At 41.0% G+C, this 24,807-nt stretch overlaps 1 protein-coding gene across 1 annotated transcript in view; it reads right to left on the minus strand.

Moving 5' to 3' along the window:
• LOC130160764 (nesprin-2-like) overlaps positions 1-24,807 on the minus strand; it is an 82,531-nt gene that overhangs the window by 17,335 nt on the left and 40,389 nt on the right. The window contains exons 61-95 of the mRNA XM_056363465.1: positions 24,483-24,668; positions 23,977-24,099; positions 23,248-23,430; positions 22,800-22,913; positions 21,787-21,888; positions 21,159-21,236; positions 20,502-21,011; positions 19,946-20,032; positions 19,361-19,516; positions 19,011-19,211; positions 18,738-18,827; positions 18,331-18,516; positions 17,887-18,057; positions 17,624-17,761; positions 16,433-16,632; positions 15,545-15,677; positions 15,064-15,246; positions 14,223-14,372; positions 13,661-13,837; positions 12,966-13,121; positions 12,716-12,871; positions 11,726-11,896; positions 11,293-11,426; positions 10,633-10,822; positions 9,750-9,932; positions 9,471-9,584; positions 9,172-9,326; positions 8,709-8,856; positions 8,218-8,312; positions 7,020-7,251; positions 6,156-6,353; positions 5,097-5,204; positions 3,927-4,082; positions 1,053-1,211; positions 59-225 (exon numbers count right to left, since the gene is read on the minus strand). Of these exons, the coding sequence (XP_056219440.1) occupies positions 59-225; positions 1,053-1,211; positions 3,927-4,082; positions 5,097-5,204; positions 6,156-6,353; positions 7,020-7,251; positions 8,218-8,312; positions 8,709-8,856; positions 9,172-9,326; positions 9,471-9,584; positions 9,750-9,932; positions 10,633-10,822; positions 11,293-11,426; positions 11,726-11,896; positions 12,716-12,871; positions 12,966-13,121; positions 13,661-13,837; positions 14,223-14,372; positions 15,064-15,246; positions 15,545-15,677; positions 16,433-16,632; positions 17,624-17,761; positions 17,887-18,057; positions 18,331-18,516; positions 18,738-18,827; positions 19,011-19,211; positions 19,361-19,516; positions 19,946-20,032; positions 20,502-21,011; positions 21,159-21,236; positions 21,787-21,888; positions 22,800-22,913; positions 23,248-23,430; positions 23,977-24,099; positions 24,483-24,668 (5,690 nt within the window). The remainder of the gene's footprint in view (positions 1-58; positions 226-1,052; positions 1,212-3,926; positions 4,083-5,096; positions 5,205-6,155; positions 6,354-7,019; positions 7,252-8,217; positions 8,313-8,708; positions 8,857-9,171; positions 9,327-9,470; positions 9,585-9,749; positions 9,933-10,632; positions 10,823-11,292; positions 11,427-11,725; positions 11,897-12,715; positions 12,872-12,965; positions 13,122-13,660; positions 13,838-14,222; positions 14,373-15,063; positions 15,247-15,544; positions 15,678-16,432; positions 16,633-17,623; positions 17,762-17,886; positions 18,058-18,330; positions 18,517-18,737; positions 18,828-19,010; positions 19,212-19,360; positions 19,517-19,945; positions 20,033-20,501; positions 21,012-21,158; positions 21,237-21,786; positions 21,889-22,799; positions 22,914-23,247; positions 23,431-23,976; positions 24,100-24,482; positions 24,669-24,807) is intronic.

Below are 24,807 nucleotides of genomic sequence, written 5' to 3' on the forward strand. Positions count from 1 at the left end.
GTTAGTGGGTCAACAAATCCCTCTTTGCAGGTTCTGTGACAGCTGTGGCTGCTCTCACCTGGCTTCGATGTGGTGGAAGAGGTTGTGCCAGCGCTGGTTCACCTCCTGCATTGAGCCGCGGACCTGGGTCTGCTTGGCCTCATCGCTGGCTAACAGCAGTTGCTCACCCAACTGCTTCAGGTGGCTTTTATTCTCACTGAACAAGTTGATTTCCTCCATGCAGTCCTGTGGAGACACGGCACGATAAACATCATGTCTGGCTCTATGGATTTTTGTATGTATTTCTGTTTTATACTAAAATGAATGGGTTTCATATGGAGATTTCAAAACACAGTTCTACTTCTGAAGGTCCAATTCATTCAACAAACAGGTCAAACACCTGTTTCCATGTCCTGGAGTAGTCAGCTATAACCAAGAAGTGCCATTTTCAGCTCTCTAAAATAATTTAAAACACTACCACGAGCCTCTAATTTTCTCATCTCATCAAACGGCCCAAAACAGACAGTGATCCTGCAACGGTCAAACCAATTATCATCTTGTTTACCAAATCAGCAAGCTTCATGATGAGACAGGAAGGTACAAAAGGCTTTCAGTCACTGAAAGGACAACTGTTGTGTGCGAACAAAGGCCACACAGCCATTCCACTCCAGGACACCATCTGTCATAAACAGCATAATGCATGTTGCTCATGTATGGATCTTAATCATGCCCTACATGAGTGCCATACATTTCCCTGAATCAAGGACTGGGAAGTTTTATAATGTGCATTCTGGAGGATCCAAGTGAGATCAGACCTGCAACATGAGCTGCAATTCAGCAGTAGTATTTGAATGTTCAGTTCAATTTCCCCAAATGAATTTCAAAAAGTAGTGTCACTCTAATCAGTGCTATGTCCTCACATACTATGTGAGTATATAGAAAAATACTCAAAAACAATATTCTCAGAAGATCATTTGTGATCAGATGGAGTCAATAACATGAATCTGTTTTTGAGAAACATGAAAACCTATAAAACCCCAAGAGAAGATATTAAGTTTTCCTAGATCTTGTACCTTCTTCAGTTTCTCCACCATTTCCTCGATGCTCAGATCTCCACTGTGGCACACCTTGTTCTCCATCTGAGTCAGCCAATCACAGAACTCTTTGTTCTTGTCGTTGAAGATGGTCCAGGCATTGAGGCGGTCTGCGATTTCCTGCCTGCGCAAGGATACCTGGAAGGGACAGGAGTCAAGGTGGCAACACTGGCATTAGGTAACTTTGCACACTATTGCACACTTTATGTCAGCAAAAATAATAAAAAATATGAGTGAAGTGTCAGAACACATAACTATGGGCTCAGATTAGGGTCAATAAGTGACGTTCACAAATAATTCCAAACTATAAAGAAGAAGTGATTTAGTGAACATCTGTGTACAGGTACAAAGAAGAAAATGCTTGTAAAAATATCAGCACTCAAACATCCCACACTATGTGTGACACTGAAATTACAAGTACGCATTTTGACCCTGTTTTTACAACTGGATGTGATTGGACATTGACAGTCCAATCACAAAGCAGAGTCCAATCAGTCCAAAGGCTCTGTTACCTGAAAGATGAAGTAGGTTTCTCTTCTGTGGGTTTGAATAGATGCACAGCACATTCTACATTTACCATTATTTTTTACAGCGTCATCAAATATAATTAAACCCACCTGGAACCTGAGCTTTAATAATTAATTTTCTTGTGCCTGTAACTTGTACAATGACAATAAATATATTGAACTGAATTGAATTATAGCGCTGGAGGGACGTGTAATGTCCTCTAGGCTGTAGTTAGAAATAGACCTGTAAATGTACATCCACTGATCCATCTATATGTTAAATATAGTGCATGGAAACGGACCTTGTTGATGTTTAACAGCAGGTAAGACTTGGTTTAACATTCACACTTGCAACTTCTGATGCAAGTTTAAAACAAACTGGGGATCTGGTGCTTTGTCCACACAGAGCACTAAACATGATTTATCGTTTTTAAACAAACCATGAAACTGATGATTTTTACAACAGCTCAACAAATGTGCCTCAATTACAAGAGTCAGGTACTTTTTCTTTGCCAAATTTACTACACACATGTTGGGAACAACTGCAAACAAAAACATGTTGAACTGTTTAACATGAAACAAAAGCTTCAAAACAGCCGTGCCAGTGATTTTTACAAATGTCAGTCCACTCTGGAAGAGGGTTATTTGTTATGATAATTCCTGGTATGTGTCCAGGAAACACTGTGACCCAACTCATATACAACGGTCCATGTGTGCAAGAAAATCACTTAAGGATTTTGAAAAGAGCTTTATTTTTATAAGTATAACAAATATGTATGATTACACGGTGAATATCATGGTGGTGTTTTCTCTCACTACACCGAAGCAGCAGGAACATTTAATCCCAACCAGTAATCGACTGAATTGAGAAAAATCCCCAAGAGAGTCTGGCTATTTGATAAAATTAACAAAGTCCATTTTCCAAATGGCAGCTTAATGCCATGAAAATACCCCATTACATAGCTGAGGGGGGGCTGATGATCTTTTTGAGGTTAAAAGGACTTAACCAGCCCACAGGGCATGTTTGAACCAGCTATATTTTACTGCTCAGTGGCATTTATTTGATTTAAATGAGCCCTGCTTTGGTTTTAATGTACTAACACTGCTGGGCCCTTTGGACTCTGGAGAATTTAGGGAGCATTGTGAGCTGCAGTCACCCTGTGAGGACTTTGTGCTTCCCCAGGAACAATAGAGCCTGTCCCCTGAATCCCTTTAGACCAGCCAGGCCATCTGCTCATCGGACCCATTCCAGTGGCTTCCCCCACCTACAACCTGTTAACTATGCAGAGGAAAACTGCTGTGGCGCAGATCCATGGCCCCCGGCCATGTCAGGAATGAATGGGGATGAAAAATCTTATGTGTGATCAAACAGCAGAAATTAGCCTCTGCTTTCTCAACTGATCTGACTTATTTCTAGTAATTACTTTCCAGCAGATATTCAACGGTATTCTTAACCCTCAAACCCCAACTATACATTTAACTACACATATAAGAGGAATTTATGGGTTGGGATGAGCCAAAACATCAAAAGAAAACCAATGATTGGGCATCCTGACTGCATCTGTGAATCCCAGTAACTCCTGCCAAGATGGGAGGCAGGTGGAAGCAGCCAGGCAAACTGAGGACCCAATTAGCGCAAGTGCAAATGATCCCATAACCCTAATAATGGAAGAAAATGTCCCAAGTATGTCATTACTGTTGTTTCTCTCAAGAACAAGAGTGCATTTATGATTAAGCCAAAAGACTTAACTGTAGGAATTTGAGCCTGTGTGTGTATAGAGTGGAGCTACTTCCACCAATAATGCAGTTACAGAATTAACAGCCTGTTCTGTTTCATGTGATTGCTTAGCTTGAAAAGTGAGTCTGAGTCAGGAGCAAATTAAAACCCTTAAAACGCTGGTCGCTGATAAAAGCAGAACAAGCTCCATTTTTTTAAGAGGACATGTTAAGAAAAAAAAGATTCATTTGACTTGTAGTGAAGCAAGTTACTTAAGTATTAACAAGAGGGCAAGATGTTGTAGTTTTCCCTCCATGAACTCACACATGCTGGCTCTTTTCTCAAACAAATGAGTGTGCGTGTGTGTGTGTGTGTGTGTGTGTGTGTGTGTGTGTGTGTGTGTGTGTGTTCAGCCCCAGTGGTGCACAGGCTTTGTGCTGCTGGTCACTGCCAAGAAACCACTGGTAGCAACTTTTCCCTCCTTCTCTCCCTCTCTCCCAGAGCTCCCTCTCCACCTGCACCATCCTCAATCTCTAACTTCCTCTGGCTCTTTTTACTGCCTCTGTCTCTCTCTCACTCTCTCTCTCTATAAATATATATAATTGTGTGTTTCCGTGTGTCTGTTCTCACCTTCATACACAGCTCTTCCCATTGACCGTGGAGTTGTTCCAGCTGCTGCTCCAGCAGAGCCGAGTCACCGGCCGTGATGTACTGGGACAGGTCCGTCTTCATGGTGCCCAGTTCCCTCAATCCACTGGCCAAACGCTGCAGAGAGAGTTCTGTCTCCTGCATAACACACACATACACGCACACACACACTTAAACACGCGGTCAGACAGCCATATACAAACTGTGAGTACACACTTCTCTCCCTTGCTCGCGTTCGCTCTGACCATCCAGATTAAAGGGCTGTGGACGGGACAGGGGGAGGGTAGAAGGGGTAGGAAGGGGGAGGGGAGTGAAAGCATGGGGGTGTATAAATAAGGGAAAGGGGGGGGTAAACTCAGAGGCACTCTGGTGGGATGGGGGTTAGCTACTGATGGAGTTGAGGGGTGGGGAAACTTTTGCCAGTATTCAGACTGGCTGACCAGTCAGGTTCTCCTCCAACAGATTCACGCTGATGAATGGTATTGGGTCTAATATGAGAATTTTATGTGTTACCGTCATAAACACTGTACAATAATACATTTTTACTGAATTAACTTTATGAAAAAAATTATATTTTTCATCGTTCCTTTGCAATCTTCCATCCAAAACCATGACAAATCTGTTATTATAAAAGGCTACGCAGCCAACAGTCAGTCACCGTCTGTTTTTCAGACACAAAAGTCTGGATTCCCAGAAGTAATTTTGTGTTTTAGACAGCAATCATTAGGCTTCTGTAGAAACTTAAAGTCCTGCTCTATTAAGACAAAGAGTTTTAGGAGAGTTTCTTTGGTCTTCAGGTAGATGATAAGGTCTGGCGAGCTAACCCTAACATGAAGGTCTGAATGCTGTTTTGCTGTCTTGTCCACACTGGAACACATCTCTCATGGCCTCGACCCTTTTAGCCACTCGGATCATTTTAAAAGTGATGATCTGGTAGTTTTGTGCGAGCTAATAGAATATCTGCTACAGGTGCACAATTTGGTTTTATCTACTTTTTCAATAAGATGTGAAGTAGGAAGATGATAGGAGACACAGCAAACCACATCTTATTTTTAAACTTTATGAATCTATCATCATAATAAAATTACTACATATTATTCATGAACAGATTTTTTAATACACTCACAAACACACCAACCATGTTCCAATTACCTGGATGAGCTTCTCTGGGCTTTCAGGCAGCTGCTGATTCATCTTGGTCTTCACCTCATCCAGCTCAGACAAGATGTTGGTCATCCCGTCCTGACACTGAGACCACTTCTAAACACACAGCAGGACACACACACTGGATCGGTAAATCCTTTCGTTTAAGTCAAAACTTTTCAGAAGTTCAATCAACACAGAGGAAAAGTCCAACTTTAACCTTATACTATTAAAAATTAATTTTCCTTTTTTTTACTTGACTTCTCTGTTGTGTTTGCAGTAAAAAGTGATAATGAACCAGATGTTAAAATAATAAAATGCTTGGTGAAACAAATTTATTCAAATGTTAAAATTATTATTTATTAAATCTCTTTAATACACTCCCTGTTTATCTGTGTCGCACTTTGCAATCAAAGCAGCTAAAAATAAACAGCATAGTTAAAAACACATACATATATACTTGATGACCAAGTTAGTCTCTCGCTGTCAGTTGTAGTTTGTGCTTTAACGCGACTCTCTGTGTGATCTTTTCCATGTTTTCCTTTTCCCCGGGTTAGATCCTGTTTAGCTTAAAGGGGTTAACACAACTTTCCCTGACCTCTCCGGACTCCAAAACATTCAGACGTTGTACTGTAATTAACACAGCTCATGAAGCAGGGAAGACCTTCTAAAACCTGGACAGCAGTGATCACGCACAGCTAGTTTACAAGCAAAATATCAGCCCGGCAATTTATAGCGTTCATCCTTATCATACTATACAATCTATCAGCACTGCAGCGCAGCAGTGATGGAATGAAAAAGGGACAGACACTGATAACAAGCTGTGTCTGGATGTGGATCATAGATAGATTTGAGCCACTCTTTGATCCCTCTGGGCAGCAGCTCAGTGCCAGGGCAACACACCAGCTCCTGTGTGTGTTTGTACTGGGGTAGGATCAGGTCCTGGATATAGGTCATGTCAAGCTTAAGACTTTAGGTTTATTGGGCTTGTATGTATTCATCTGATTACATTGTATGAAAAATAAAAAAATAAATAAAAATAAAAATAAAAATTAATATGTCTGTTACCTGAAGAGTTGTATTAACCAGGTCTCTTCTCCTGCCCAGCAGTGAGCTGGTTTGTTTCCAGGCCTCCTCTACGGCCTGCAGCTCTGACTGCAGTCGACTCTGACACTCAGACTCCGTCATGGTTTCACACAAATGTTTGCCAGCCTCCAGTGTCTGGTTGTAGACGGTGGACCGCAGACCCAAAGCCTCTTCAACACACTGGGACAAACATGGGGAGAGAGGCTTGTCTTTAAATTGGTGATTTGTAGCATTTATACATTAATAAAACAAAGTTTTGTATTTATATTGTAAGAAATGTGGTATTGACTGAAAACTATCAATACCACCAGCTCCAGTTAAAAGAACCTTTCATTCAGATTTGTTCACAGATTACACTATTCAAGTCCAGATTACATGAGATCAATCACAAACACTGTTGCAGACATGCATTACATGAACTGTAATTCTGTCACACACTGGAAGGGTGACTGGTACTTTTTAGTTGGTCATGCCTGGATCGATCAGTCAATCAACAAGTCAATTGTACTGGACTCGAAATGTTCCTGTCCACTGTTTCAAAGGTGCGTGGTTGAAATGTTGTCTATCAATTAGATAGAAAAGCTGCAGTTTTTGAGCCAGTTCCCTGAACAAACATTCCCTGCTCAAAGAAACAACCGCGATGTTAGAAAAGTGACTGAATTTGGATTTTTAAGACATTCTGTTTAGCACTTTCAGTTTTTGTGTGTGTTTCTACCATTTATGTGCTGTAATTTTATCTTTTGCTTTGCTTTAATTTGTATTCACGGAAAAGTTCTGATAATAAAACAACAAATAAATATATATACATATATAATAAAAAGAGCACTTGATGACATCTATGCTAACCTGGTATTCATCCGCGCAGCTTCCCAATCGCTGCAGTGTACAGAGAGCGGGACCAGCAGGGGGCAGCAGAGGGTCAACGTCCGTCAGCAGCTTCCACAGATGTTTCAGGCCATGGTGGTAGATTCTTCGTTGTCTGAGCTGTTCTTTTACCAAGGACCTGCGCTGGCAAGCCAGAGCAACGGCACTGAACCAGCTCTCCTTCACACTGGCCACTTGTGCCACGAGCTCAGATCTGTACAGAAGCAACACAAGAGGGTCATCTGTCATTATGTGCTCTCTTTGGAGAAAAACAGTATTGCTGTAAACATTCATCAAACGTGTTGACACCCATTGAGAAACATGCAAAGAATTTAACATAAAAAGGGGTTGGAAAAAAAACCACACTGACGGTGATGGTGGTTTTGCATAATTAAATTTAGCATAAAACATTTTCTTTGCAAAGTAACAGACATAAACTGGCAGAAGTAATAAAATAAAAAGGAGAAACATAAATTAATCTGTCATAGGTCATTCACAGGCAATTGCCTCAACAACACAAAATCAGCAGAATTTTAAGACTCTCTTAAAACCTTCAGTAGCGTCTCAGCAGGGGGAGCAGAGGGAATTTCATTTGGAAACCTGTAAAACTTTAGAGCGCTTTCAAAACACTGTAAAAAAAAAAATGATTTAAAGATTGCATTAAGGGAAGAGAAATCTAGCTGTACCAGGGCAGGAAACACCTGCACACACTGCACATTGTTGTGTGTCAGTGTGCCCTCACCATGTGTTACTATTAAAAACGCAGCTGGAAAACCTCAACTCTGATAACTTTTATTAGATGATACGGTCTTAAAAAATACATGCCTACAAACCAGCTCACACAAGACTCAGATTACCACAATTTCCCTCGAATATTGAGCGCAGACAGAGCTGAGTACGTTTTTAAATACTGGTGCCAATATGATACCTGCTAGTTTTGATATAAACTGGAACTATATGACCATGATGTGTCACATGTCAAAATGTATATATTCAGTGAATCATGTCTTAACCAATAAGAAACTATTTGTCTGGGCTGAAAGGAGGAAGTTGTCTCATTGCTGCACATGTAGGAATAATGAGTATTCACAAACTAAAAGCTCTATAAAGCTTGTTACTATACATTTGAAATATTCTTGTACAGCCCTTTTGTACAGACTATTCCATAACTCACATGTACCTTTTCTCTCTTGTTTCTTTTTCCATGGACTTGACTGCATCACTGAGGAGACTCCGCAGAAGCTGGTGTCCAGTAATTATTTCAGCCTGAAGCCTCTGTAGCAATAAGTGATAACAGCAGGGGGAGAGAACACGATGGGAATCAGTGATCTGCCAGATGTCCTGCTATAACCACACTGATACATGAGACAAGCATTTGTGCTGATGAGGTCATTAATTTAGCTTCCCCAAGCATTAATTGCCAAATATTTCTTTGTCAACGTGCTTGTTACGCACTAACACATGGGCAGTGTACAGATAAACTGTTTATCTAGAGTGAGATGTAGATGTAGGGGAGGGAAAGGCTTTATCAACAAAGAATTATCCACAAAGAGCCGTAGCTGTTGATGTGTCTTGATGCTATTCAGAGGCTGGTTTCTGTATGTTACATACAAATCTCAGTAATGTCTCTGAAATGAAAGAAATGCAGAGAACCTGGACATTGTACTGTACCTGATGGGCAGTCAGCATCTCTTGGAGGCAGGAGAGACTTAGAGGTTTTTTAGACATCGATTCCTCAACAAGTTTCTCCTTTACAAGCATCAGGTTCTTATACTTCTCCTGAAAGGTCTGGGAACTCTGACGCTCAGCCTGCAGCTCTCTGGAAAACAACATATGACTTTCAAATACAAAGAATACACAGTAAACTACTAAAGCCATGAAGCATCTTTCATAATGAATGTCGTCTTTTGTGGAGACAAACTACTTTAATTAGATGTTACAAGCTTTTAAGGGCATCTTCTATCTTAAAGGTTGATATGAATCTCAGTGGTAGCCCTTAAAAACATTTACTTTTACAAACACTTTTTAATTCTGCAGAAAAATAAATCTCGATTACAGCTCTGCATTCAGTGCAAAAAACATCTCTACACTTTCTGAACTAACATTTATTCATTTTAGATCTAAGCTTTGTCACCTGTTCCTGTCAGATATGCGAGTCATGCTTTCGATCCACTCCCTGCTGAGCATGTGCAGTCTCTCCCTCTCCTGGTTGTTCAGGGTCAAATAGCCGCTCGTCTCCCTGACGTCAACCAGTGACGGAAACAGATCACTGAGCTCCAGGAGAACCTGCTACACATCCAAGAAATATCAAAAATGAAGCACGTTTTTAGTTTGAGACCCCACAGTCAAAAGGTTTTGTATGACCCGGGTGCTTTGAATTTAAACATGTACAGAGAAGCTCATTCATGCGAAGTAACAGGGATTCAGACCAACCTTCACAGAGTCTTTGTCATTTACACCGGCCCTCAGTTTGTTTTGTATGTTCTGTGTCTGCTTTTCAAGGGTCTGCAGGCAAGTATGAAATCGTTTCTGCTCCTCACCATCATCCTGCACACAGACAGAAATGTAACTGACTTAATGGATTTGACATCTCTAATCTCTGGTTAGTTCATGTTTGAACCAAATATCAGGCAAACTGGTCTTTGCAGTTAAAACCACCATGTCTGAGCTTATTGCTGCAAAAATTCAGTTGATATTTTGAAATTTTCTTACCTGAAGACTTTTCTTTTTCCCTGACATTGCCTGGCAGAGAAGCAGGACGTCACGTGAAAGCAGTCTGGTCTGTGATTGGATCAAATTTGCAGAAGGAGGTCCTAGCCGTCCCATAAGAGGCTTGGAAGCCTCCAGTACATCTCCCACACTGCTTTGCAAGCCCTCAGCAACAACCTGCAGCTTCTGGAGTGAAGAAAATTAGATAATATAATCAATTACAATTGGTCTTTTTACTGTTTCTACTGTGAGCACCGCTGGTTTACAATAAACTGACTTTTATTATCATCATCTTTCCAACTGTTTTCATCAATGCATCTTTTTATCTTTGCTTTTTTTCTTCTTTTCAACAAATGGTTTGATTCAACTATCCCAAAATAAATCTTCTTGTGTACTTTTGAAAATGGCACAAATGGGAAAAAAAAAAAGACATGGATGGAAACTTTGTGTTTTGTTGCATGAATGAGCAAAACAGCACATAACAGAGCGTCTGGACTGAGCATAAGAAAAACACATTAGGTGTACGGACACAGGAAGGGCCACTGCTGATATTTCTGCCTATGAGCGCACGCTGCCTGTTGCTTTCAAAGAATGGGAGACCAGTCACTGAGAAAAGCCCCAGGAACAGGATGAGTCAAGCAGGGAATTTCTCTAAGTGACCGTCAGCAATGCCAGAAGTGAGTTCTGATTCATCTCCTTAATACATCAGATTAGATGTTTGTGAACCCTGAATAAACACATGACATCAATCTAGTGATCACCAGTGGAATATGTTCTTACTTTATCAGGATTGTATCTCACATGTCTTCACTAAAATTCATTAAAACAATTCTTCAAAAATGCTGAAATTGCTATCACTTGCTGCACACACTTCCTCTGAACTCACCTCCACTGAGGCAACCATTGTCTGCGTGTCCTGCGCAGGTGAAGAAGTCGACAGCTCCTCCCACTGAAGCCACAGCTGTTGCAGGTGCAGGGAGCAGTTATCAGAGAGACGACTGTACTCCTGCCAAAGGGAGAGTGTCTCTCCGGTCTTCACGTGCATGTCCTTTAGCTCCTGCACCACGTCCTTCCACCTGACACAGCCATATTACATTAGTGCTCTATAATGTTTATCTGGAAACAGTGAGGCTACAGTTGTACTTGTATCACATGATTTGATTGAAATTGTTTGCAATCTGTAAACATGTTTACAAACCCAGAAACCTACAGTGTGTTAGTGTCATTACACTGTAGGGCAACATTTCAAATTCACAAACACTCAGGGGTTGTAGATTCCTACCACAAACAAGGGCTTCTGTTCTGAAGCAGCACACAATATATTGTATTATTTTTACTTTCCTGATGCTGATGTATCCATAAGTGGACATGAAATGGCTTAAGTTTTCAGAGTTGTGTTTTCAGACAATCAAATGTTAAATTAAGCTTAAAAGTAAGAGAATTTCATTCACCTGATTTGGAGATAAGTGGTTTTCACTGGATAGCAATAGTGTCTGTAACGTTTGAATTTGATTCACTCTATACTCTTGTAATTTGTGCTACTGACCGTTTCCGCTCTCCTTCCATTTGGTCACTTAGTGCCTGCGCTGCTCCATGATGAAGAGTCTTCATGAGACTCTGGAATGATTTTTCCACAGCCGCCCAGAGCGTTTCTCCTTTCCCAGCATTCCCCTGGAGTTGCTGTGCGATGGAAAACACAGTTCTTTCATATTCCCTCTTTAGAGATGCATTTACTTTCCCAAAACCTATGTTTAGGGACTGAGAAGAACTGAGCACTTGATATCCATGTACTGCCACTTCACTGAATCTGTCACAACTAGCTGGATGGGCTTTTAACTTCACACAGTTACAGCTGGCTCTACCAAAACACTTCTGTTTGGCCCTTTAGAGTTTATTATTTATTTAGATATGATTTTTGTAACTGTAAAAGCTTTATGTACGAATATGTACAAGATGTGATGGTCGATGCTTCTGCTCACCTGGAGGTGTTCCGCGTGTCCCTCTGCCTGCGTCAGTGAGAACACAGGAGCTTGCTGATGCTGCAGAGCACAGCGCACCCTACTGGTGTGCAGAGTAACCTCTCTCAGATCTCTGTCAAAACAACTCCACTCTGTGACAGTCTGTTGCAGAGCTGGTCTCAGAGCTTCCATCTGAAAAAATTAGCAGAGAGAAACTGGATGAGGATGTTTAATGCACATTTCCGGAGCATTTATTCAATATTTGTAAAGGTACAGGTTTCGTATTTGCTGGAATTAAGCACTCTCCAGTTGGTTTTATTTAAAAGACATAAAAACAATAATAAAACAATCATCCATTGTTGACTAGCACCATTACAGCCCTATCAAGTTGATATGACTAAAGTGTAAGCAAACAGTTGCCACGTTTCTGGAGACTTTAAAATCAAAAACTCTCTCATTTGAGGGGTCTTTAGCTTGGGAGTTGTTCCGATATGTTCATCAGCTAGTGGCCAACTTTGTCCATGTGCTGTTTGGTGCTGAGTAGATAGCTAATAGTGGGTTTATCAGAGCTTTTCCACTGAAAACGGGTGACTACAGCAGCTAGAAACAAGGTATAGTGAACGAGAGCAGTGAGTCAGGAGATAACTCTCCGTGGATTCAACATTGCAAGCTTCATTTAAGCCATTGTTCATATAAAAACATTGATACCGATTAGTATAGCTATCACACAATGCAATGTACTTGTATGCAAGTACAAGCATGCAACAACAACAGGATGGTTCTATATTTTCACAGTCCTATCAAGGAGCCACAACCTCTTGATAAATACATTTACAATATATCAGACAATTTGCTGTTTCAGGTGCAGTATGTGGCGACAATATGTCTCATCATCTGCTTAGCACTGGATCTACAGCCTATAATAACTTATTGTAACAAGTAATGCTTTAATGCACTTGTTGGGGAACTAATTTTCCCCATTTCTGATTGCACCAGCAGATTTATTTTTACCTGTTGACTAAGATCCTCACAGGCATGACTGACACTCTCTGCCTGGTTCCAGAACGTGATATCACAGGGGTGCTCCTCTTCCTTTTCAGCATGAGCTCGTGTGGCTTTCAACTCCTGCAAAGCTGCAGCCACCCCTTTCACTCTGCCTACAACAGCCTGGAAGACACAAACAGAGCAAGTCTCACATCTGACGACAGCAGCAGCACAAACAGTATGAACATACACCTTTGCTTGCTTCCTGTTACTGTACCTCCCACTCTAGCAGGGCCTTACGAGCGAACGTTTGACTGGTGGGTTGTTCCCACTGAGTCAGTTGCTTTTTCTGCTGCTCTATCCACCCATGAAGATGCTGTAACCGCCTTTCTCTGGCTGCACAAGTGTGCTGCATCTGTTCAGCTCCATGAATCTGAGGGGGGGGCAAAGCCAAACGGTGTCTCATTCATGTGTAAAAACAACAGACAGAACTGGAAAATTACATTTCTTCTTGGTCCATTTGGAGAGTTAAACAAGGCATAAATGGATTTATGTTGATGGTTTGATTGATGGGTTCCAGTAACAATATGAACCATCAGCCAACATTTGTGCTGATACAACACATTTGAACATTTAATGACAATACATCAACAAGAAAAGACTTCCTCTGGAGTCTTTGACTTGGTTGCATGGAAATACTTTCAGGTTCAGATCTGAGCCACCCAACTATTTTTTGTCAGATCAGCTCTCTTTCACTACATTTCACAGATATGTCTCTCATTAGCCAGTTAGCATTGCTCAAATGTAGTAAAACAAATCCCTATCTGTTTGTATACACCTTCTTTGCTAGTTCAATCTAGTTTAATAAAAATATTAGACCTAAAAATACATAGAAAGCTACAGTTGGCTCATTTAATCCTAGATTCTATAGGTAGTCGTGTTTTATTGTATGATGGCAGCTGAGACACTGACCTGGCTCTCCACCTGCCTCTGGAGTTGCAGCCACTGGAGTCTAAGGGCACCAAGTGTCTCTGCAAACAGTGTTCGTTCAGATCGGAGAGCTTGGATGTCTGCTCCCGCCGCCTGAGGCCCAGACTGGCACAGGAAATCGAGGAGGAGCTGGCCGCTTGCAATACCTGCCTTTAACTCCTGGAAAAAGAATATTATATATATAAAGAAGACATTAATATGAAAGTAGAGTTTTTAGATGACAACAGTAAGAAAATACTTTTCTCTCTGCTAAGGATGGAGGTCTATACTTACTTTCCTCTCAAGTATCTGACAACTCACATTTTTCCTTTCCAAACCCATGTTTTTCATCAAGGATAATCAGAGGGAGTGTATATGTATTTGCAAGATTTCTTTCATCATTGCCCAGGTAATTATCTTGACATGAACCAACTTGAGTTGTTGGAATAAATAAATCTGAATAAAAGTGTCCGAGTTGAAATAACCACTTGAACAGAATCTCTGAGTAAAGAGAGAGAGGGAGAGATGCACAGAAGGAAAGAGTAAATAGTGGAGGTACATGTACCTTGTAGTGTAGCAGGACTTCAGTGATCTGAGCAGCATCTTTGGCTTTGAGAACTGTCTCTTTCTCCTGGCTCAGTCGAGTCTCCAGCTTCTTCAGCCAGTCCTCCAGGTCACACAGCAACTCCGCCGGTGGCCATCCAGCCAGCAGCTTCTAACAGACACAAGACAACAGAGAAGACCTTTCAGTTCTGACTTTGATGGGGTTTTTTACTAATTATTTTATTTAATTTATCCTGCTCGGTAGTTAGACAATAAACATCCATCTGACATTTGTGCTTGTCCAAATGATGAAATCTTTCTGATAAGATCTTTTCATTCTCTCCTGAAGTGATTGCCAAAGTGTATGACATCAAAACGAGTCTCTCTGCCAAACCTGACCAACACTAGCTTAATCATTAGAATATCTGGTTCCATTCACTGGTGATAAATGGAGAGGAAAAATTAATCCTCCTTTGTAAATTTCCTCCCTATCCTCAATCACCCCGAAAAAATGATTTCAAACAGGGTTGTAGTGAAGTTTGCACTCCCGTTACCAGAAGGTATTTCTCAATACCTAATTATTTTTGAAAACCAACAGCACTTGGAACCATTGATTGTTAATTCATGAAGAACTGGAAAGTTGTAATGTTCAGAGTTTATGGGGCGTGTGATGGAAATTTGGAGAAAGAGAAGCACCGACAATGCCACAGGACTGGTGGGTGATGCAGACTTGAGAGCATTAAGAGCATCGCATCGTGTATTTAAGATAATTATACCACAATATAACTATTTGTCTTACGGCTGCAGTGTAGTTATGGTATATTTAAAACTCTCATATTTAGTGTTAAAAACTCTTGCTGCACCTGGTGTAGCTGCTCTTGTAGCCTGGACACATCTGAGGTGAGCTGGCTCCAGCGGACCTCCAGCTGGGCGATCTGAGCTCTCAGCCCGGGACAGTCAGCTTCCCTCAGGTGGAGAAGCTGCGTGGCTTCCCTAGAAACAGACGCCCTCTGCACCGACATGGCCTCCACCTCCATGGATAAGTCCTTGGGGACAGAGTCGTGGTTGGAGGTTAACCAATGTGAGGACGTAGTTCAGTACAGTCCGGTGGATGTGATATGAACTGTTTTAATTTTAGTGTTTAGTACTGTGGTGTTACTTCATCGTAGTTTGAGGCTGTGTAGATGTGAGCTTTTGTTGATCATGGTTCACAACTAAAGCTAATAACAGGTACAACATTGAAAACACCAGACTGCCTCCTTTTTGTTTGGGATGTTATTTATGTTATAACAACCTGATGTTTTAGTTGTATGGAAAGGTAATGAGGAGATACAAAAGTCTTACCAGCAGCTTGAATAGACTTTTGTGAACACACTCCTGGTTCAGGCCTGAGGTGTCTGCCAGGTCTGACCAAGTCTTCAGGTGTTTACTGGCACCAACCAGCCAATTACTGACCAAGGTGAAGTCTGTCTGGAATCTGTGGGGAGGATGAGAGAAACATAGCTCATCCAATGGGGCAGAACGTGAGTGCTCCTTCATACAAAGTGAAGTAAATACTGAGGTTCAGGTCCAATACTAACGTCTGCTCTGATGCCACGTTTATATTTTTTGTTTGCGCATTTGAAGCAGTTTTATGAGCAAACAAGTGAAGACTCAGACGGATTATGTTTACATACGGACTTTAAATCTAACAAAGCTGGTGTCAGTGGTATACAATAATTCATTTAGTTGGAAGTGGCAATGATTTGGGGCTGGTGATGGATGGGTAGAAGGAGGTTCTATTGAGAAAGAATATTGGCTTATTTATTAAAAAACAAAAAAAAACTGAACAAATGAACATGAACTATTTCATTTTCATCTGTATGAACTTGAACACTGTAGTCATACAAGTATGACTATATTGTATGTTACCATTCATATTAATGCATACAAGACTCAACATGTCACACCTCAAATAAGACACATTGCAGGACCTGAGACATTGTGAAATATCAGCTAGTGCTGGATGTCCAATAGCTCTGCCGCTGGAATAAAGAAAGACTTTGGCGTGGTATTTTTTATTTTGGATCCATGAAAAATCGCTGATGTGGTTGTTCCAGACGAGAACATTTATCAGTCTGGTCAGGCAATAATTAAACATGCCTGGCTTCCACTCATAGATAATAAAGAGCACAATAATCTGGTTTTGTTTTTAGCAGAAGTTACACGTCAGTATTTCTGAGCCTGTCCCACCTGGCACGGACTTCCTGGATGTCTCTGCAGCGTCGGATCTCTTGCTCTGTCCGCCTGAAGGCACTCCTCCATCGCAGCTCCAGAGCACCTCCTGCCAGGCCGACTGAGGCAGCAAACACCGGCTCTGTCTGCAGCACCTTACACTGATCCAGGAGCAGTCCTAAAGCTGCTCTGCTGTCATCCAGCTGGACCAGTGTTTGCTGAGTGACAGGGGGAATCGGTGCTTATGTGAAGCTTACATCAAACTACAAGTTAATAAGCATCTACCACACTAACATTTGAAGAGAGCATGGAGCAAATGTGATGTACTGTGGGGAAGATGAGGTGTTAAAGAGGAGAGAGAGACATATATACAATAAAGAAAGGTATAAAATGAAAAGAAAACTCAGACAATGGCTGCAAAGTAATAAAGAACACAACAACATTATCACCCTGCCTCTGTATCAATGAATTGTGCCAACCCATCTACTGCTGTGGCAACAGGTCCCTTCATCTCTCTACATACATACCTGCCCCATCAAATTCAATCCACACTATCAGACTGTCTATTGATACTATCAAAAATAAAAGACTTTAAAAAGAAGAAAAGCTGCTCCTATATTGTGTCTGGAGGTGACAGGGAGGACCGGGCCTCTATTAATCTGCCAACACCTGACAGCTGAACCGAGACACTCAGCAGCATTGTCCTCGGCGTGGCCTTCAGCTGTTCTTTTTATTCTTTCCAGGAAGAAATCCACACCAATTTGTTTCACAGTAAAACTGGTTCCTGGTATTGTACTATTTAATTCTGATGCCATGTTGGTATTTGATCGAGCTCACCAGCCAAAACCAATGACAGATGTTTCTAGTGCTACTACAATTGGTAGTTTGACTCATTGCTTTTTCTCAGCTGGAGAAATGTTCAGATGAAACTAAACATACTATATATACAGCAGCAGGTATGATATCTGAGGGCTGTTGAGAGGCATGTAGGGAAATGTAGGAAGGAGAAGAAGCAGATTGATGTTTACAGCACTTCACAAAATGGTTCTCTCAATTTCCACACATTTGCAAAACTAAATTACAGCAGGTTGAAAGAACAAATGAAACACAATCCTGAGAAATAAACAATGTCTATGGGAGAGGGAAGAAGTTACATAGAAGCAGGAGATGAAAGGAGGGGAAGTGAGAAGAGCAAGTGATCAGGTTTACCTGGCAGGCGTCTAGTCTGTGCTGTACGACAGACGACTCCTCGTCGTCTCCCTCTGGTTCCCCGCTGCTGATGAGGGCTTCAGACTCATCCAGCACCCTACCCAGCTGACCGCAATTATCCTCCCAAATGGTCCATTCCTAACAAACACCCACACATCTATTTTCAATGCAGGACATTTTTATTTTTTCAAGTATTCCACAAGAAACTTCTTATTTGTGTGTGTATGAATTCTTGTGGCCTTCAGCAAAAGTACAGGACAAACCTGCAGCCTCCTGTAAGAAGCCACTTCCTGCTCCAGAGCCTGTTGCTGCAAAGCTTTGGCCCTGACCTCCAGCTGTAAGCGCTCATCCTCTTGACACTTGAAAACCTCTGGTTCACGTTGAAATAGATGCTGCACAAAAGCCAACTGAGACCTGAGGACCTGCAGGAGCCTCTGCATCACAGAGAGACCAGATTTAGGACAGAAGTGAAGTGAATTCATTGCAAAAGAGCAACAAGAGTGAAGAGATGAATGAGGCAGAGGAGGTGATTAAGGTCTAAAAATATCAGTGATAAGTCTTATCATTAGTTGTTTGAGGTTGTTTCAGCAATGGCTGTCTCTTTGAAAACCCATCAAGAGGCTTGTACACACTCTTGGGAAAGTGACCGACCCTAAACCTGGGCTTTCGTGCTTGCTGAAGAAGTTGCTGAAAGCATAGTGAGATACCTTGGGTCTGCAGAGAGCGGCTTGAAGTTGGCTGCGGTTGTGAACCTGGCTCATCTGCCTTTCTTTTATGCCTTCTTCGCCCAGTTCCAGGAGGTGAGTTATCCCCTGAAGCAAGGAGCCAGATGCTTGCTGTACCTTGGCTTTTTCCCCCGGACTCTCCCTCAGATGTCTTCCCTGGAGACACTGCTGAGAGATACACGAGGAGCACAGAGAATACCATTAAGTTTGGAAACACAGATACTTCCAGTCATGCTTCCATTCTAACGACAATGGAGTTGAATAGCTGATATTTTTAAACCACATATTGATACAAGTCTGTAATTAGAACTAGAGTGAATTTGCTTGATGAGCTTTATTTTAAACATGCATGAATGCACACTTGTACAAAGCTGCGTAGCAGCGGTTACCTCCAAACTAGGAGCATCCTTTAGACTTGGGAAGGTCTCACTCTGTCCCAGTTCAAACTCGTCCAAAATACACAGCTGTTTGAAGAAGTCCTATGTGAGAAAAAGTAATGAGCGTTGGTTCAGACCAGTGATGAAGAGAGTATTCAGATCCCCTTAATTCAAAGGAGAAAATGCCACAATGTAAATATGCTCAATTACAAATTGTAGACTTGAATTCTAGTAACAAAAGTAATGGTAAGTCAGTGTGTGAATCAATCGAGCTCAATTTCAAACCTGATGTTGGTTTTTGAGGCCCAGATGTTCAATGACCTGAGTTCTGGATGAGGTGAAGACCAGCTGGACTGTAGAGAGACAGTCCTGAAGGCAGGTCAAACAGTGGTAAGCGTCTGGTTGCTCTTTGGAAAGTGCAGGCCTGGTTTCTGACTCCACTTTATTTAACAGCTCAGTGAGAATCACCAGGTCACTTGATACACACTACACAGGAATTTAGACAGAAATGCAAAAACAGGAGAGTTTAGAATGAACAGAAGATCTAAATCCAAAGTCAGCACCAATTTTTCTTTTATGCAGTAGATATAGTTATACAATATATGTGCTAGATATGTGCTTTTATAGTCAGTAACCTCCTGCTGCAGCAGCCTCAGGGGGAGGTCATCTTCATCAGCGCCACCAGGAGTCAAGAGGAGGTCAGTCCAAGAGTCCAGACAGAAGAGGACCCTCCGTGCAGCCTCGTACAACTCCTCCTTCACACCTGGATGAGAGCTGTCTGCAGGCGTCACCTGGGAAATATCAAATACATGATCATCACTGTCACTCAGTGGAGGATTGTCCAAAGTAAAAGAAACCTTTCTCTCTGCTGGTCTGATTTTAGTAACATCTTGGATCTTGCAGGAAACAACACTTACAGAGGAGCAGTGTATCACTGCCCAGTGCTACATGTGTAAAGATAGTTTTCTACTTACATAATCATCTATATGATCCAATAATTCTGGTTTAGTATGGTGTTGACGCTTTGGTCCATGCAACTTTACATGTCAACACTAAACTTTAAAGTATTTGTTCAAATTAAGCCCCTTTGATTAGCTCGTTAAACCACAGACATCCATGTTAGTTGATCATTCGTGGGATAATTTATCAGAAACTATTTCATTTAAGAGTTAACAGACTCTGTGTCATTTTAATTATACCTCTATTTCTATTTCACATACTATTTGTCTCAGCATGGTGATGGACTCGTGTGTCCACTGGAGAACAGCAGAAGCAGATCCGCTTGATATCGGCTCCTTTTCTGGAACCTAAACAAAACCAGATAATTGTAGTTTAAGTTTCACAGCGGGAGAAGGAAAGAGGAAAAGATGGGAGGACTGAATAAAGAGGCATGGAGAGAATAATTGGACGGGATGCAAGAAATTAAAACTATTACTACATTCATTCATTTTCATTTCAAGGCAAAGACATTTTTTTTTTGACAGTAAAACCTTTAAAAATAGAGAGAGTATGCACACCAATTATATTATCATATAGTTTAAAGGTTTCTGCTATTGGTGCCTCTCATTATATGTAACAAGCTCTGAAAGCGACAGCACAAGGGACAAAACCAGAAGGTTAAAGCCCGCTGTTGCCCTGGTAACAGATGTGTTGGATAATTCTGTTTCCATCCACTGTGGTCCCATCTCACCTCTCATCTACATAGTGAACTATGTCAACTACGTCTTGAACGTCCTAATGATCGGATACAGTCTCATTATTTCTCTGTTTTCCTACCTTTTCATGGGTCCCTCCATCTTCTGAGCTGCTAATCAAGGTTTGATGCTCCTGCTGAACTTTTTTCAAAGTGGTCAGTTTTTGATAGATCTGGGTATAAAGTCGACTCCACCTTTGCTGCTCCTTCTCATCTTCCTCATGTCCTGCCCTGTCTCCATCCTCTATGAGCACTGATTCTCTCGTGGGCGTGAATGGAGCTATAGGTCTTGCAGGAATCAGTCTTGTGTCTTCAATCGCTGCTGCAGCCTGAGGGGGCTTTGTAGCAGCGGTAAACTGGTCTTTAGCTGCTGGAATGACTGCAGAGATCAGTGGCTCAGCAGTCAGAGTTTCGGGACGAGACGAATCGCCAACATCAGCTTTAGAATCCATTGTTATGAATCCAGCTCCGATATTTTTAGATCCAGAGTCGTTGGTATCACAGCGAGGCTTCACAGATAAAAGCCCAGATTCGGCTCCTCTGGAGCTCGTCTCCACTTCAGATGAAAACTCATGAACCAAACTCCCCAGTTCCTGAAAGACAAATGTACCTTTTCCTCTAACTACACCGATAACAAAAACCTTTTAGAAAAAAGCTAATAATTGTTTTATTTAATTTAGTTAAAGAAATGTACTAAATGTTCATGAAACAAATATCTCCTAAATGAAAGCCTCATTTACCTTAACCTTTGACAGTGGCTTCATTTCAGCAATATCCTCACTTGTCACATCTGAAACGTTGAGTGTCTCCTCTGGGTCCTAATATGTGTCGAACAAATATATAAATACAGAAGAAATCCATACACACACACACACACACACACACACACACACACACACATATATGGAAAGAAAGGAAAGGTTCCTAAGGAGCAACACATTTCAAGCAGCTGTATCCGACAGTGCCGGAGTGGAGAGACAGAAGAGCCTGCCTCACACAGCTTCATATCAACATGCAAAACCTGCTCCAGGCCTTAGAACCACAGGAAGAAGAAGGAGGAGGAATATTAAAGGTGGAATTCATTAAATCAAAACATTAATAAAAGAGGAAAAAAATTATTAATAAAGGAGGAAGAAATTTAGAGTTTCATTCCAAAACGTACAGAATTAGTAAATGTATTTATTCAAAAAGTCTAAAACGTATCTGTTTGTGAGGTTTTGCATCATTTAAATTCAGTGATTTGTAATTAAAAAAAGTTTTAAAGACAGCAGTTTTCACTCTGTTGACTGTGACATTTTGGAACGAAACACAAAGAAAGAGGCACCCAGAAACAAGCATTCCCAAGCTGTAATTATGTTTCAGATTTACCTCCGGTATACTGCATGTTAGTGTGTCAGAGGACGACGAGTGACAACTCTCGTCATCCTCTTCCTCCTCTTCCTCTGAATTAGACACTTCAAAAGCCTCCTGCTTTTAGTGATAAGGGTGAATGATATGATCAAAACTGGGATTTAAATAGAAATGTAACAATGAAGTGGCTTTCTGAGGAATACTTGTACTGTACTTAATTATTAATATAACCTTTCCTTTTATTAATGTAACGTTCAAGTGACATCAGTGAGGGAGTGTTTTTCCAGTATGCATAGCTCCATGACTCCATTAGCTGTCATCCACTCATTTGTTCTATATTTAAACAAATGTGATTTTAAGTTATTTTCACTGCTTAAAACTATTCTATATAATAAGAAAAAGGCTTGAGCATTCCTGGGGACTAATGGAGTCTAATGGAGGAATGCATGTTAATTTAAGAACGTGTATTGGCTTAAAAGTACTGTTCATTTTTTGGGGGAAGATAACTTATCATCTTACCCTGGAAACAACAATTTCTTTTATTGTTATATCCAGTCTTAAAGTCATTGAAATGTGATCAGTGCTAACAGATTTAAATTGGGCCTAGATGAGTTAAAATTCAGTCGGAACTACATCGTATTTGCAGTATGCCAGTTACTGGGTGTACACAGTAGGAAAATATTCAAAAATAATAATAATTATCCCCCAAAAAACAAACTGTAAGTTTCAAAGGTTTTGCTTGATCCTGCCTCACAGCCCAGTAGGATGAACATTTTCAGGGTGATGTTTTTATGAGACAGTATCTGTATCAGGCAGCTTCAACCAACTCCAGAGAGCACAGGGTATAAAGTGCTGGACTCCTGCACACTGACTGCGTAAAACTAAAAGTTTTACTGTAGAAGGTGTGTTGAATTGGTTTAGTTCAAAGCTGATGGCAAGTTAAATTCAAACATGACACTAGAGGTTCTGTTTTAGCTGGTGTTTGATGAATTGTACTTCATTATGACTGGGATTAGTAATATTATTATTACCTGGACTAAGTGTCTTTGTGGAGATCTGTATAGCTGCTGTCTCTCTTCAGGATTACTGGAGACTGGGGTGATGCCAACATCCTTGCTGGTTTCTTCCTCCTCCCTAATCTTGTTCTGTGTTGGAGAAAGAAGTGACAAGTGACTTAAGTTGATGAAAAACATTCAAGGTTGTACTGTTGTGTATTATTGTGCTTCTTTGTGTCGCCGTGCTGTGAGGGAGGAGGCTGAGGGATGATAGGACCATTACATTAATTCCAATAACAAAAGATACAGAACAACCTTGAGTGTGTTTTGTAAAGATTACATAAAGAAACAAACTATCAAAAAACTGTATTGAAATCACAGTTCATTGTGATGTTATGCTAGCAGAATAACTGCGATCATTGTAAACATCTCCTGCCTAACCCCGACGTCTTCTTCATTATTCATTACAGACTTGATGCCGTACCTCCAGCAGAGAGGCTTGTTGCTGTGTGAGTTGTTCCAGTTCCTCGAGCGGCTGCAGCAGCAGTCCGGTTCGGGAGAAGGCCAGCAGGCTCTCCTCTGCGCCTTGTGGGAGGTGAAGCTCCACTTTGCATTTCTCCAGCTCCTCCAGTGTCCTCTGCATTGACTGCACATTGGCCAGGATCACCTTCAGGCAAAACCAGAAATGGAATCAATGTGTGTGTAAACTTCTGTACAAACTACTAATGCTTGATGGACAGTACAAAAATATTGTATTTTATGAATTCAATTAAATATAAGAGGACTTTATTATGTGTACAGCTTTGTTTTCTCCTAAACACATGATAAAAGAAAGGGTGCGTCTTTGTTTTCTCATAGGAATTTTGTTTCCTTCTGCAGCAAATTAACTGTGTAGCTGGAATTGAAAACAGTTACATACTTTATTTTCAGTTGTAATGTTTCCATTTCATTTTATGAAATTGTCATTTGGACATTTTAGCAAATGTAGAGAAAGAAGTGTGATGTTTAAGGAAGAAAATTGTATGTTTTGTTCATAAAGCAGTCACAACAAAGAAATAATATTAGTATTGAACTTTAATAAATCCTTGCATTCCTTAGCTCTTAATCTTAAGTGTTGAATATTTTTACAATTATACTGCACAACTGTTTGCATGCTCTCTCTGTATGAAATGCATGAAATGGATGAATAGAAATCATAATTGCGTAACTTCACCTGTCGGTTTTGAAGATGCTCCGTTAGAGTTATGTTGGAGTCGTCCATGGAGGATAAAATGGTTCTGATCTTGGGAACATTCTTCTCCATAGTCTTAAGCTCAGCTTCCATCACATCCACCACCTGGAAAGAAGAATGGCAACAACTTTTTCAAGAGATCTGACTTGTAATTGTGTTTCATATGCTGCTTAAGTGCCCATTTCTGTTGGCTGGCTGCGCATCATATATCTGCCATTGTTTCCTCTCTCTTCCTGCTGTCTGTAGATGTACAGTATATGTCTGTTTATCAGTTAATTTGTGACCAGGATTCCACAGATTCAGCCAATCTGTCCGAATGGGAATCAGGTGTGAGAGTTAAATCTTCTTTGCACAAAGGAAGTGGGAGGAACCAAATAAAAAAAAAAAAAAAAAACATTCCCGTAGTTTCCTCCCACTGCCATTTGGGGTCACTAAAAACCTGTAAGTCTACAATAAATTTGTTTACATCCTCAGTTTGAACTTCTCACCACGGCAGCCTGCAGGAGTTGCTCCAGTGGCTCCAGGAGGTTGCGTTGCATTTTGTGGACTTGTTGGTCATTCTGGTCCAGCTGCTTCTCCTGCGTGTTGATGTCACACACAGCAGAGATCTCAGCCAGCACCGGCCTGAAGCCCTGCAAGGTGTCCCTAATCCTCTCTGAGTCGTCCAGGACCAGCTGTAGTAGTTCAGGATTTAAAATGAATTATATCATTAATGTTGATATTAATTATATAATCATGTCTATTAAAGTGACAAATAAGGCCTGGCAGGTGTAGTAGGAAATAGTGACAAGACACAATAAAGAAGTACCATAC

The sequence above is a fragment of the Seriola aureovittata genome, chromosome 19 (genome assembly GCF_021018895.1).
Source record: "Seriola aureovittata isolate HTS-2021-v1 ecotype China chromosome 19, ASM2101889v1, whole genome shotgun sequence".
Lineage (NCBI taxonomy): Eukaryota > Metazoa > Chordata > Actinopteri > Carangiformes > Carangidae > Seriola > Seriola aureovittata.